The sequence below is a fragment of the Solea solea genome, chromosome 8, assembly GCF_958295425.1.
Source record: "Solea solea chromosome 8, fSolSol10.1, whole genome shotgun sequence".
NCBI lineage: Eukaryota > Metazoa > Chordata > Actinopteri > Pleuronectiformes > Soleidae > Solea > Solea solea.
The window spans coordinates 13,407,841-13,422,982 of record NC_081141.1 but is presented as its reverse complement, the minus strand read 5'-3'; the positions used below and the strand labels follow the sequence as shown (position 1 = coordinate 13,422,982).

Genomic DNA, 15,142 nt, shown 5'->3' with positions numbered 1-15,142 from the left:
CTCCTCTGATAGTGGATATCACTGATGACAAAGTCATGTGGCACAGTGGAGATAAGAACGGTTGTCAGGGTTTTTTTTCTTCTTCACAGTTTCATGGCTGGTGTAATGCCAACATGTTTTAGTCTTCACAGCTTTTAGACTAATTATCAGGCCGATGCCACAAAATTGTCCACAGGGTGGTTTTTGTTTGTGAATGAAACACACAACTGGCTGGATAATCACTTTTAATTGGTATGTGATTACTCAATGTTCTGATAATCAGATAACGGTAGTGAAAAGTAATTCTCCTAAGCTGCTGCATAAGATATTAGACTGGGACTAATCATGTTTCCATTATCCAATTATGCATTTAGTCACTAATTAGTGATATCCCATCATTTTGAGAATACAATAACCAACTGCTTACACCTGAAAAGTTGGACCTAGCACATAAATGTCATCTTTTAAAAGCTTGATCACCATAGCTGTAGGGGAGACTGGGATAAGCTGAACATAAGGGTAAGTTGAGCCACCCTCTGTTGCTAGGAAACCATATAAAAATGAGCATTAGATCAAATATTTAGTCTGTGAAGGTAAGTGCAAAACACATTTTTCCCTCGTGAAAGGGAATTAAGTCAATCATACCTTTCTTGGGGATTGTGTTTAAAGCACAATAGATCATTTTGAATTTGTTTTATACCACAGCATGAGGCTGAGAACCTTACCATGATGGTGCACTATTTTAGCTGTGGGGGCCAATCAAGTCAATATTAAGCCATTTTGCCAGGGGCAAGTTGAGTCAGCGGCCCTGTGAGTGTGTTTTGGCTTTGTATGTCCTAAATATTCAATCAAGATTGTGCAATTTTATGTTTAGGTGCACATCATCGTGACCTGTGTGTATACTGTAGGCACAAAACAGGCCTCACTCAAGGAGAAGTGAGCAGCAGCAGCAAAAGACGCACAGAATGACACTGTGGATTTTGGATATTTTGGATGTCTTAAGTTTTCGTTTAAATTGTTTGAAATGCAATAATTACATAAAGTGTAGAAAGGAGGGAGGGGAATAGGTGGGGCAAGTGATGGGGGGCTTAAGAGGAAGAGAGTAAGAAGTAGGCAGGTTCCTATGGGCTTGACTCGCAGGTTACTGTTTCAATTCCTCACCAAGGCGAGGAAGAGTCAGGTGAAGGGTTTGCTAATTTTATTCCCACTTGCCGTACATTAACATCCACGTCCAAGTCGGATCAACAACACATAGAAATCGACGTTCCAGGTTTTGAATGACGATTTATAGATTTAACAGTAACAGAACGGTCAAAAAACCCTTTTTACACCAAACCTATTACAGCTTCTAAAAGACACGTCCACCAGCCCAAAATGCTAGATATTTTCTTGTACTTATCTGCTTATACCACTCTATCTATCATCGCTGCCAAAGGTATCAAGAGTCCACTGTACCCTTTATCTAATCAAACAAAGTTTTAAAAACATCAAAAGTCCTTAAAGCCACCTTCCTTTCCTTGCAAGAATATTTACTCAAAGGTCTAAGGCCAACGCTTCACTACTTCAACTGTTCAAAAATGACAGTAACAAGTAATCCTGCATTAATCATTTAAACTAAGCCTAAACTAAATGATCTCAATACTGGCTCCTACAGAGCGAGATGCCCAATCTTCCCCATATATGGGACCACCTTTTCTTTGGACATGCTATATTATCAAAACCGTCATGCTCACACTCATTCAGATTGTTTGTCAGGATGCACGTTATCCTGGAATATATGAAACCATATTAGTTGGCAACACAACCATAATTGCCTTAATGTAGGGTTCCTGAATATGAAAAGTGGCTCAACTCACTCCTGTCTCCCGCTCTGAGAGATCAGACTATAGAAGTCAATCGGCGTCTGGCTGACGATCAATCCGAGCACTGCGGTTTAAGTGCCACACAGTCTGCCTAAAGCAAGTGAGTGCAAGGTGATGATGGAGGCTGTTATCAAAAGGAACCTCATGAACTGCCTCATTGATTAAACAATATCGGAGACGCAGCCGAGAAGAGAAAGCAGCACTCAGTTTGGATCTGCACTCTATCAACCATCAGCACATGACTTGGGGTCAAGAAAAAGTGTTGATTCTCCACCCTTACGATGGATGTGAGGTCCACAAGGTGCTGTAGATTAGTTGAATAGTCAAATAGGCTAGATAGATGTTCTCAGTGAGTCCTTAGAATGCAATAAAATGTCCTTATACTAATGGTGTGAACTGCAGCTATTTTCTCTCGGGTGATACAGGCTCAGCAGCACATGAGTCACTGTTACGACAAAGGCGACAGAGAACAGTGGCTAATGATAGTTGGGGCTCGTTGCTTATTTTCATCAGTGAGGTTAATGATGACACAAGCCTGAACTGCTTGGAACATCTGGATTCCACGTTTCTAAATTAAAACTGCAACATTTATTGTGGAGGAGGAGGTTCATTGTAGTTCACCTGCCTTGAGGGGGACTGGTTTGTCGCTTCCTGTGAGCAGAGCCGACCCCAGCCACAAGCAAACCAAGCACTCACGGCCACTAGAGGGGCCCCAAGAGCACAGGGCATTGTCCATAAAGAAGATGGAATCTCAATTGTCAGAGCAACACAGCTGCAGACAAGGAAACACTGTGTGTTAGAATTATGGTTGATGTAGAATTTCTTAAACTTGACTAATTGAGGGTCTCAGTCAATATCACTGCACACTCAGGACACCATTTGATTACATTTCAATTTATTGTTCAGCCCTACCCCGTGACCACTGTTTTTCTCGTTAGAGTAATATTTTGTATAATATTTATTGTAATGCCAAATTTAATGTCATTTGAGTGTCCGTGAGGCACCAGCCTCATGTGGAGGATAAAGTGGTAGTAGATGAGTCTCATTGAGATATTATCATCACGTAATAAATGAAATAAACAAGGGAAAACAAAACAACCAAAGACCAACAACATCACCCCTGCAGTGAGGTTGATATTTATTTTGTTCAGAAACACTTCCCTCTATTCTACTAAAGGCCACAGTGACCCACGGGGAATCGATAATAACAGTGTCATGGGGGAGGGGTACAGTAACTGTTTTCTCTGAGTCTGAGCCTCGGATACTGAAGAAAACGATATAACAAAATTAAATTAGGGCTCTAATGAAACTTGCTGTAGATGTTTTATTCACCCAGAGACCTCAATGTCCATTTACAGCAATAATGTAAACAGATCACAAGTCAGACTTTGCAAACTTGTCGTTCTACGCGATGAAGCTCTTGTGTGCGTGTATTTAAACTTTCTCTTGCATTCACAACAAAAATCCTCCCAAATTGTTGTTGCTCAGTCACCAAACCAAGCACCAAAAAAAACCCAAACAAATGGCGCTTTTCCACTACATAGTCCCTACATAGTGAGATTTTAGACATTTCCTTGCTAAATGTTGGCGAATGATGATGATCTCCAGTTCGGCATTGTGCAGTTTGATTCTTGTGTCGGACGTCCTGCTTCTGACTCTTCCAGTGACGACGCTCTGACCACTCAGTGGCCGGCAGCCTGTTGACGTCACGCATAGTATCGGCTCAGCTTGCCTGGAACCTCGGCAGAGCAGGTACTAAAAAAAGTACCAGGTACCAGGTACTATCGCTAATGGAAAAGCAAAAAGTGCCGAGTCGAGTCGTGCCGGGACTGTATAGTAGAAAAACGCCAAAACAAAACAACTACGACAGATCATTAAGGCACTAATGTAGTAGTCATACACCAAAACGCTGCATGCTAACAGATATCAGGTATTTTCCATTACTTGTCGTCATTACAGTACTGTTCAAAAGTCATAGACCACCATTCCCTTTGTTGTTATAGCAATGCTCTAATGACCATACAGTGAAAATATATGATTTTTAAAATCTATTTTTCACAAAAGGAGAACTGCCTCCACACGTTATGGTGTCAAGTATTTAGTGTGACCTTCCCTTGTGTTTTTCCTTCGATTTCATGTCAAAGAAAAATATCTATCATGAACACGACATACACATGTTAAAATGTGTTTGATTGATTTTCAGATACAGGACCACATGTCAGTTCTAATCTAAATGCCAATGATCGGCCCTGAGACTTTTTCCACAGCACTGTGAGATTGAGAAAATAATCGGAATAAATAAGCCAGTAATAAAACAAGTTACACTGTGATTTATGTTTTTGTTGTATTTTTTTAAGTTTTACATTTTAGGCCAGCTCTATCTGGATTGGCTCCTACTGAAATAAATGTTGTTGTTGTTTTTTTGTTTTTTTTTAGTGAACACTAATGTGACACTGACTTCCTTAGCTTGTGTTAATTGCTCTGGCTGTATGTGACATGTCTTCCTCTGGCACCACCCACAGGCCAGAATACTTCTCTGCTTTACTGGTGCAGTAAAGACAGACTGAAGATGTCTCTATTTACCCGTTTGACAGGTTGTTACCGTCATGTAATACTGTAATACTGTGTGAAATGCAGTATTACGGGTCGTTATGACTTTATTCAACACACCGTGATTTGAATGTACCTTTTGGAATGTATAACCAGTTCCAGCTCATACTTTAAGACAAACATTTGCACTAAGGTTAAATGGATTCCTTTGAACACTTGAGCATGTTAATGGGAAAGAACTAGTAAGACAGTAATTTCTCTTTCTCTTGTTTTAAGGAGAGAAAATATGAAAATACAGACAATTATGTTTTATAGATTTACATAAGACAGAGCAAATACAGAATATAATATAGCTTTTAGGTTTTCCCCATTAGAGTCAAACTCAGATAAAAACATTTTCAAAACAATATTGGTTGTATTGGGCCACTTTTAATCCTTAAAAGTTATTTATAGAAAAGAAAAGAAAAAAACCCCAGCACCGTGTGAATGTGTAGACGTTATTCTTTGTTGTTTAGAAGCATCATCAGCTTTGATCATCTGCCTGTCATCACATTCACTCTTGGTTGTCAAAGTGTAACCTGCTTTTAAGAAGTCGTCAAATTCAGCTGCTGGTGTTGATGCTCACACGTGAACCACATGTAACAGGATCACTACTGTTGTTTCCAATTATCCCACTACCTCCCACCTAATCTACAATATGTTTGTGTGTAGCCTGTCAAACTTATGCTGCTTTTGCCCGTTGTTTTTTCTTTTTTAAATGAAAGAGAATAACTGAATAACAGAAGCATGACCTTGTAAAGCGGACTGTCCAGGGTGTAGCCCGCCTGTCCCCCTATGTCAGCTGAGATTGGCACAGCTCCCCCCACGGCCCTCACGTGGAGGATAAAGCCGTAGAACATGGATGGATGGATGGATGGATGGATGGATGACCTTGTGACATTTGGGGCCTTTAGCTTCACAGACGATCCACTTATTTTTCTTGACTTTCACATGTGTGGGATCAGTGAATAAGAGTGAGGGGTGTTAGTACTGGCTTCAGCGTAATTGTGAATACTGCTCATCTCCACTTGTCCTTGTGCCAGTGTTGAGTTGAATTTGTTTTAGCCGTGAGATGAGGAGTCGATACGATGGGAGACCAGCTCAGGGGGAAAACTGCTGTACGTGACAGGATCAGGTTATAATGATGCCAGCCAAAGTTAAACTGGATTTTATACGGAGGTGGGGCTTTTTACCCCTTTTTTTTGTTGGAGGGGCGACTGTATGACACTGTATGAGTGAATGGGTGAATGTCAAAGCTTCTGAGTGTTCGTCAAGTGCTGTATATACAGACGGACCATATCGTTGGATGTTTCACATCTCTCTCGTGAATCTGCTTCTTCGGTCTTACAAATAAATGTGTCCTGCTGCTTCTGTGTCACTGCACTGATTTAATGAAATGAAGAAGAAGCCGGGATAAGGAAAAAAGCTCACTCCCTTTAAATTATATATGATGTTTTAAGTTAAATGTTGTTCCTCTTCATGTTTTATTGCAGTTGGCATTAGGTTGCATTACTGTTGAGCATTGCTGAGTCCCTTGCCCCCTTTTTTTCTAAATTAACGTGAGAAGAAACATTGTGATTCCAGTCCATCGTCCACCCTCTCTCCCACTCACACCAGAGGGTGCAGGACCACTTAGAGTATTCACTCAACCTTCCACTACTGCATGATTGAGGAGCTTAAGCCCAGGACTGAACCATCAATAATATGCACCATGAACATATAACCATCTGTCACACCTCTCTCTGCACCAGAGACTATATTTATTATACATTAGTCAAGACTAAAAAGAGACTTTGCTTTATTTCACACGCGTGTAGGCTATATTCAACATTAATATTGATCAGTATTAAGCATTAAAATTCAAAGGACTTTTTTTTCTCTCTCTCTCTCTCATGTGGCTCAGAAAGGAGCCATTCTTTAATGCATATTCCTGTGGGTTGGGTGGTGTGGATTCACTCTTATAATAAATCAGGTGGATGTAGGTATGAGAAATATCTGACCATACAAAGAGTAATAATATTTCCATGATCATTCTGGGGTTAGCTTAGCCTTTTTTAGCATCTTAATTATCTCCAACTTTAACATAATTGTCACCATCTTTCTTCACACCATGGCCTATTAATTACACAGTCATTTCCTCTGCCTCATTGCCTCTGTTTTTCTTTGTCGCTCATGAAGACCTTCGTGTATCACTGCAGAGCGATAACGATATGATATCAAAGAGGAAGAACCTCAGCTTTGGTGGAGTGTGATTAGAGAAGGAGGAGGAGGAGGCAGAGTTTTGGCTCGTTTTAACCTCTGAAACCCAGGATCAATTCAGCCTGGATAACCTGCTGGCCTCATCTCTTAATTACACTGTTGGTGGGGAATTGATACTGATCAAAGAATACGTACAAATCTGTTTCTGTGGGCAAATATGGTTCAGTTGAAATGTTCCCTCGACATGAACCGTCTCCATTATTAAATGCAGTCCATGACTTTCAAGGCAGCAGCTTTGCAACAGTACAAAAAAAAAATCACTTCATAGTCGGATAGTTTTGAACCAAACCAATACTGTTCTCCTTAACAAGATACATGTATAATAAATCAACTCTTCACCTTCCCCGCCTTCTCCATTCATGTTGCGATAAGCTTGAAGTGTCAAATGCAAACCTTATTTGAATATAAATAGAATGTCATAATATTAAATTTACTGTTTGACGGTGTCTTTTGATTTACATATTTACATTTTTATTTATGTATATATATACTGTATATATATATATATATATATATACACATAATTATGGAAATCCTCTATCAGATATTACATATATACATTTTTATATATATATATATATATATATATATTTTTATTTTTTTTAATGTATATATATATATATATATATATATATATACATTAAAAAAATATATATATATATATATATATAAAAATGTATATATGTAATATCTGATAGAGGATTTCCATAATTATGTGAAGTGAGCAACAGTGCAAGAAAGAACATCCGCCAATGTGTTTGGCTCTTTATGTCTCTCATTTTTTAGTACACTGTAGATAACTGATAGAAAGAAGACCGAGTGCCCTTGGACGTCCACTGAAATTGATTCTTTATTCTCATTTATTCTCTGTTATTCCTGAATAATGTGATTGGGCTAGGTGCATGAATGTGTCGAACCAAAACCTCCTTGTTTTGCCAGAAGGGATCTGGTCCACTTGAACGACGACAAAATCTTAATTATGGCTGCTGGATTTTCTCTGCTGCAGTCGTCGGTGCCTGTCGTTTGCACAGTGCCATATGTGCACAGTCAGACAGTGTTAATGTAGAGGCCAGGGCCTGTGGGCTGTAGCAAAGGAGCTGGACCAAATGACTGGCCAAACAAGAGCTGGAACAAATTCCTCTGGAGCTCTGTGAGAGGTGTCTCTGTCTGGGCACAGGTGCACGGTAATGTGTTTTGTTTTTTTTTTTCTCCTAAGGCAACGTGCTCTTAAATCGATGAACATAATTGTTATTGCAGCAGCAAAGCGACAAATCTATTTGGCAAAAACAATAATAGTTAATTCATTTAGACATTATTTCAAGACTGAAAGCTTATTCGTGATCTGTTTTCTTACCATTTGAGGAGCACAGTTGTTTGTGTAGGGTAAATGCGCCACAGTGGAATTCCAGCAGCTATAATGATGAGCCCGTTCGAACCTGGTGCCTCATTTATGAAACTGCGCGGGATTCACTTCAGATGTCGGCGTACGTACAACACACGGACATAAATATTCTGGTTTATAAAACCATGCGCATGCACGTCCCTCGCCGGTTACACCTTTTTGAGATCGCAATTTATTCGGTGCAGCTTTTGCTTTAAAGTCAGAAAAACGCCAATTAATATGATTGACGATTGGACGATGGAGGGAAAGTCACGGCTAAGGCAGAGTAGGACCATTTCACGCAATGTGAGATCGAGGAACATGTGGGTGAAATGGATGCATACAAAAAAAAACAAGTTTTAATTGGTGGAAAAAGTGTCAACATTACTAATGCTAAGAGGGCTGAATGTGTGCATGTCCACAACAGCATGCATTTGGCTGTGACACATCAAAGTTCAGCTCCTCTGTGCACTGCGGCTTGGGGAAGAACGAGTCAGTAGCCACTGCTTCAGTTGGTTTTCACTGTCACATAGTTAGTGAATGGGTTAGACGTTGTATGGGGGGGGGGGGGGGGTTGTTCGTCAAGTTGGAACTGTGTGAACAGTAATTGCCTTACCTAGAAGCCTGACTTCACTGTGTGCGTCTCTCGAACGCGGGGTCTTGTTATAGCAGCACAGTGTGTGGGAGCACTTTATCTGAACACTGTTCAAACCATTCTTTGCAATGAACAAAAACATAACAAAAACATTTTTTATAACGCGGGAATGAAATGAACCCCAAAAACTGAAAACATAATTAGAAGCACAACATGATCGTTATTATCATATTGTGTGTGCATAGGATGCTTGGACGGTGAGTGGTGATGCGTCCTTTTGGATTTTAAAGGGTCAAGGACGCAGGACATGTACCTAATCGCGTCCCTGTCCTGAGTCATATCACTCATCGTACCACAGTCACATTACTTCCAGATTGCAATAAGTACAGGTCTGAATGCTCCCAATCTGCCCTGAATGCAACCACATTTGGAGGGTGTTTGAGGAAGCATGGCCACATATCTGATCATGAATAAACACAATATATTCTCAGGAAAAATGAAAGAACACCTCCTCAGCTCATGTCATCTCACCCACTGAATGTTTTTTACCCTTTTTTATCAGCTAGTGTGAGTAGTGTCTGGATTCTCTCTTTCTCTGTCACTTGGACACACACACACACACACACACACACACACACACACACACACACACACACACACACACACACTCACTCATCTGGACAGTCAGACTCATTAAAAACATCATTTTGTTCTTGGGAACAGTCATGACATGCATGTATTTTAACCCTTTAACACTCAAAATTGTCCGTCTGGACTTAATTGCTTATTTTAACCATACAAGGGCCAGAAAATGTCCTGTGAGTAAGTGCTTTTGTCACTTAACTTTCAATATCTGGCAGTTATTTACAATTTACTGCATGTTAAAATACTGTATTAACAATTTAAAATGCAGAAAAACTAAAAGTCTTATGTAGAAAAACACTGTAGCTGTACCTGAAGACCAGATTTTGCGTATTAAGTTTGAAATTAGAACACTATAATACATATTTAAAAAAACATTTTGTTTGAGTCTTTGTCTCAGTGTGCAAAAACAGACCAAAACAATGGAAACTACTGTATATACAGGTGCATTCAATCTCTCTCCTCTCTGGTGACAAAGATGCTGAATCGCCGGCTTCCTGCAACAGCATGAGTGAAATGACCGTAATAACTACATATTTGCTTCGACTTGCAACTTAGCAGCTTTTCAGAAACCGGTGGAATTTCTGCAATAGCACAAACCGTCAAGTAATTACAATAATTTTTGCAAACGTGTCGTCTTTGATACGCTCTGTGTTTAAGGGTTAATACACAAGAGATGAATTCACAACACATGTTTAAGGCCATCTACATGAAGCACGATTCACATGTGATCAGATCGCCATGGACAGATGTTTTGCTGTGTTTTGCACCACATCATTTGAATTGATTAAGCTGTGCATTCAGTGCATTTGTGCCCTTTTTGTGTTCACTGGGCAGCTGTGCAGCCGTGTATCACCCTTAACTACAGACATGGCTCGCTTCATATTGCAGGAAATCTGTGTGTGGCAGGTTGCCATCATGAGGCAATTTTCGACCAATATGTCACTAACGATATGGAGCTTTGTGTTCACTACCTGCAGCTGCTGGTAACCGCCTGGTAATTGCAAAAACAAGGTTGTAAATAATACAAACAACCAGTTTCTGATGCCTACACATTTTTTATCTCGGAAACACATGTGAATTACACGTGTTTTATGAGTCTGCTTGTTAGTTGCTCGGTATTAGTTGATTAGATGCTGTCATTGTGGTCATTGAAATTAATGATTCACATATTTGTCCTCGCATAAATACAAGCAAGATTTGTGAAAATGAATCCACAGCCTAATGCAACGAACCTCAGCATAATTACTGGTGTTAAATAGATCATGACACGGCATTGAAATTCCTATTGACTATTTCTTTTGCTAATAAATGAAATGCCGACATACTTCCTGAAATACTGTCACCCTTAGGTCACCCTTGCATGTTCACGTCCTTTACGTCTCTTTTTCCATTCAGTCAGACTCTCAGGTCCTGTGCACAGAAATGACTGGTAGTTCCATGGTAACAACAATATATCACTCTGTGATAATTGATACGTGGCAAGACAATCACATGACCTGATCCTGCCCACAGGTTATTGATTTATTCTTAAATAGTGATGCATTTCTGCACTTTATTTTGTGTACAGGGAACTGGCCGTTTGTGGTATTTGTGTTATGTTCTTTGGTTTTCTTGTTGCCTGTGTTCAAGTCTTGTGAAAAGAATGAGGAGCCTGGTTCCGCACACTGACTCGGTTCTTGCGTTGCAGGCTGGGATGATCCGGACCGACTCGGACGAGTACTTCATCGAGCCGCTAGAGCGAGGCACTCAGGAGCTGGAGGACCAGGGCAGGGTCCATGTGGTTTACCGCAGATCGGCCGTGCTGCAGGCCCCCTCGGACATCTCTGTGGACTACCAGCCGCACGGTAGGACAAACAGACCATCGCCACTATCGCTGTCTATCCAGGCAGCTTGTTCTTACTCCGGCTCTGCTGGAAGACAGTCGATAGTGAGGGGGCAGGCTGTTCTAATTTAATCTTGCAAATGAAATTGTATTGAAGCCTTTATGATGAAAGACTACTCCAGGGGGTAGAGAGTTTGCATCAGCTTTAATTCTTGCAAAGTTAGAGCAGTAGTGTGTGTGTTAAACTCCTCTAATTCAATCTGGAAGTCTCTACTTTGATTATGTTGTGTTGCATTTATTTCTTAAAGCCAACATGGGTGTCGAATGACCATTTTAGTTTAAATATTGTCCTGATTTATACACATCATATTCGACAGACTGAAGAAAGCGTCTTTGTTTCTCCCAGCTCTGCACTAATATCAAGCAGTAATCATTTAAGATATGTTGCTGAAATGAAAATGAGAATAATTGTGTAATTATGTTCCCTCAAAAATAATCACAATTGGATAAGTATTCAGAATCTTTCAGCCCTCGTTGGATTACACGGTCAAAACATTAGGGATGAGAAAACAGTCTAAATACTCCTGACTGAATTTAAATGAATACAAAGTGGCAGCACATTTTCAGGCAACAGTGTTCACAGAGGGAATATGAAAAGACTATTCATTTAATCACATTTAGGCAAAATGATAGCGATAGACAATGAGTTTAATCTGAGTTTGAGGTCGGGCTTTTCACATGGACACACTTCTCACGGTGATTTAAATGTCACCGGCCTTAAAATTCAAGTCAGGCAGTTGCCTATTTGTGGTCGTCGCAGTGGGGGTGCAAGAAGTGTGCCGCTTTTAAATCTGAAAAATCAGAGATGACAGGAATCCAGCGGGGAAGAATCACCAAACTGCATCGTAAATAAAGCGAGGATGTCACATTCTTCTGCTCTGACAGTTCCTTTGTATTCCAATTGATGAATGGAGGGGAAAACATGATTTCCCTGCACCGTTTGCTTTGATCACAGGGGGCTGTTTGCAAGTTTGTGCAGTATTGTGTGTCTGTTTGTGTGAATGTGCTGTACGGTCACTTCCTCCCACAGAGGGCTAATTGAAAGCAAATCAATAGTGTGTTTTGTTCTCGTGTTTTTATTGTATCCCTTCATGTCTTTTGGACAAAGCTGGACTCTCAAGTTTGGTTCCTTTGTGTCCTCCGAATGAGTCTTAGCAGGAGACCTTGGCGCGTGTGTCACTGTAATATACATGCTCAAGTGCTTATTTTGCCCCGCGGTGAATTCATAATCCCTTTAAATCTGTCAACGGCGACAGCGCGACACCCCTCAGAAGAATACGCCTGTGGTTGCTGCTGCAAACCTCCAGGAAAATCAATTTCACTGGCTTTTGTTTCTGGCTTGAAATTGTTGAGAGGAAATTCATAATACTGCAAAACAACACCATTTCTATTATCTATGGCCAGTTATTGTTATTGTCAGTGGCAAATGATTCCACTCAAAGAACCAGCTATGGGCCAGATCCTCAATGGTGATTTTTTTTTTTTGGTGCACTCCCTTCCTAGAGATGTCTCAGTCGGGTTTTTTGAGCCCCAATCCCAGTTAAATCCTTTTCATTATAGAACAGCACTGCATGCATGTCAGCTGCAGAGTTACTTTGGCGCTCCTGCTATGTTTAACATGGGATTTTGCTGTGGAAAATAATAATGTACAAGTTTTATGTACTCCAACTACTTCTCTGCTACTCTAACTAAATGATAGGACTCCATGCATTCGTCAGCCCAGTCAAAGGAGTTTGCTGTAGGCTACTGGATTTACTTGAGTAAAGCTGAAGATGTTCCAAGATCCAAGAGGCTTATTTACTTTGGAACTGAAGAAGCCTCTTGGATGAGAGGTGAAACATCTGTGCCTTTACAAGAGTGTGTCTGTCTCTCTGTGTGTGTGTGCGTGTGTGTGTGAGTGAGAGAGTGGGGCATTTTATTAAATAAAATAAAATATGACCAATTTAATCAAAACCGTGTGATAGGAAGTAAATACCACTAGCACAAAAGATCAGAGTAAAGAGATTGGGGTGACTGACTATCTCCGAGCGTGATGAGGACATCCCTTTTCTTTCCCGGTGCATGTGATGTTATTATTGATTGTTTTTCTTCTTCTTCTTCTTCTTCTACTTCTTTCTTCTTCTTGTCAAACCACGTTTCATTGGGAGTGATTTGGTATAGACAAATCTAATAGTATGTCAGATAGTCTTGGCTTTCAATCCAAAAAGAAAACTACCAAAAAAAAAGGTCACCATAGAACAACATATAGTGGGATTGTTTGCAACACTACAATATAATTATTGCTAAATGTGAGTGTGTACAACTGAACATGTGGTCCAACTCTTGCATCGAAAAGTTGAACCATTTAACGATCCACTATATCTATATCTTACACCTCTAAGGTCCTTTTCACACCTAATAGTCAATAGTTAATCTGCCACACTCAGTACGGTTGTACAAAAGTAACCTTTTGAATAACGTAGCTCCTTCCTCAACTGAGGCTGCATCAATAATTACTGCAGGAGAAGACAAGACAAACGATGAACACGAAAACTCGCTCACCTGTTGGTTAATGCGGGACAACGTCGGTTTCCTCCACATGAGAGCAACGCGTGGCGCTGCATCAAATCGTAAAAATCAGACATATTACACTCTGCAACAACAATGGGCTCAGCCATTTCTCCCGGCTATCGTTCTACACGCGCGTATGTTTCGGGTTGTGTTTACCCACAATGCCCTGCGTGGTTGACTTGAAGCGAGCCGAGACCCACATATTTAGGCGGACCAGTGTTTGAATGCGCATTCACACCTCCCCCAGTGAAACAAACTCGGGTTCGATTACGAACAGCTTGTGTGAATGCACCCCAAGAATCGTGAATTCTGTCCAGGCATTATCAGCGACACCTTGCCTTATATCTCTATATAGTCTAGTGTTGTTCAGATCTGGCAAACACCATGTCTAACATTATTAATAGATTCTTTCTACAATCGCAGCGTCTGCTTAACAACGCCTTCTCCATTTGTAATGGACGACTCCTATGAGCTGCTCTCACAGCTGTTGATAGGATAATAGGTTGTCATTGGAAATCGCTTAATGCGCTGCTTCCGAGGAAATAGCTCTCTCCTTACAGAGATATTGCACAGCAAGAGCTCTCTTCAGCGTGATTACAAGGTGCTAAATTAAAACGTATTATGTACTGATTAATGCCGCTTCCTGAGTCGCAGAGGTAGGGTTAGGAGACAAGGCTAACACACGTTTTTCCTATTTAGTTTCCTTACAATGTAGTACAGCTCTTACAGTACAATACGGTTGGTTTTTTGTCATTGCTTTGGGGTTGTGCTGACAGTTCTCCGTGACGTATTGTGTGAGTTTTATGGAATGGAGGGGAAGGAAGGCATCTGATAATTGCTCCGTATTGTTGTTTCCCATCTTTCCGATGTCACTTGTGTGACGGTAATTGTGCCTTGCATGAACAATAATAGAATTGTGTACAGGAGGAACAAAAAAGGGAAGCGATACTAAATCAAGACCCACTGGATATGCGGAAGAGACAGATCACGTTGCAGAGCGCTAATCTCTTGTAATTCTGGTTCCCGACCCACACACTTCACTCTGAGCCGGGGTGATTGTCCTGCTGCTGCTGCTTCTTAGCATCTTTACTGCATTGACCACACAAAACTGCTCGGTACATGAAAGTTGTGTGTTGCCTCGTCATATGCTGCTCCTTACAGTATTGTTTTAGTGATTTCCCAGGGTTCCTGAATGAGATTACACTGATTCATCTGTACAAGATTCACCTGGACTGTAGGTCATTGTTTCTCTGCTAGATTTCTGATATATACCAGAAATATGGAGTTGTTATATGGAGTTATTCGCTAAATAAAACGGATGTATTAGTAGAGATGCCGGGGTAACTTTCATTAGATTGCTCCAGCAGTAAAACATTGACTGCAGCGGTGCAATGACCTTT

The 15,142-nt window shown here is 40.5% G+C and overlaps 1 protein-coding gene across 3 annotated transcripts in view; it reads left to right on the top strand.

Moving 5' to 3' along the window:
• adamts3 (ADAM metallopeptidase with thrombospondin type 1 motif, 3) overlaps positions 1–15,142 on the top strand; it is a 129,465-nt gene that overhangs the window by 13,898 nt on the left and 100,425 nt on the right. For all 3 annotated transcript variants that reach the window (XM_058636804.1, XM_058636803.1, XM_058636802.1), the window contains exon 4: positions 10,998–11,154. In XM_058636804.1, coding sequence (XP_058492787.1) covers positions 10,998–11,154 — 157 coding nt within the window. The remainder of the gene's footprint in view (positions 1–10,997; positions 11,155–15,142) is intronic.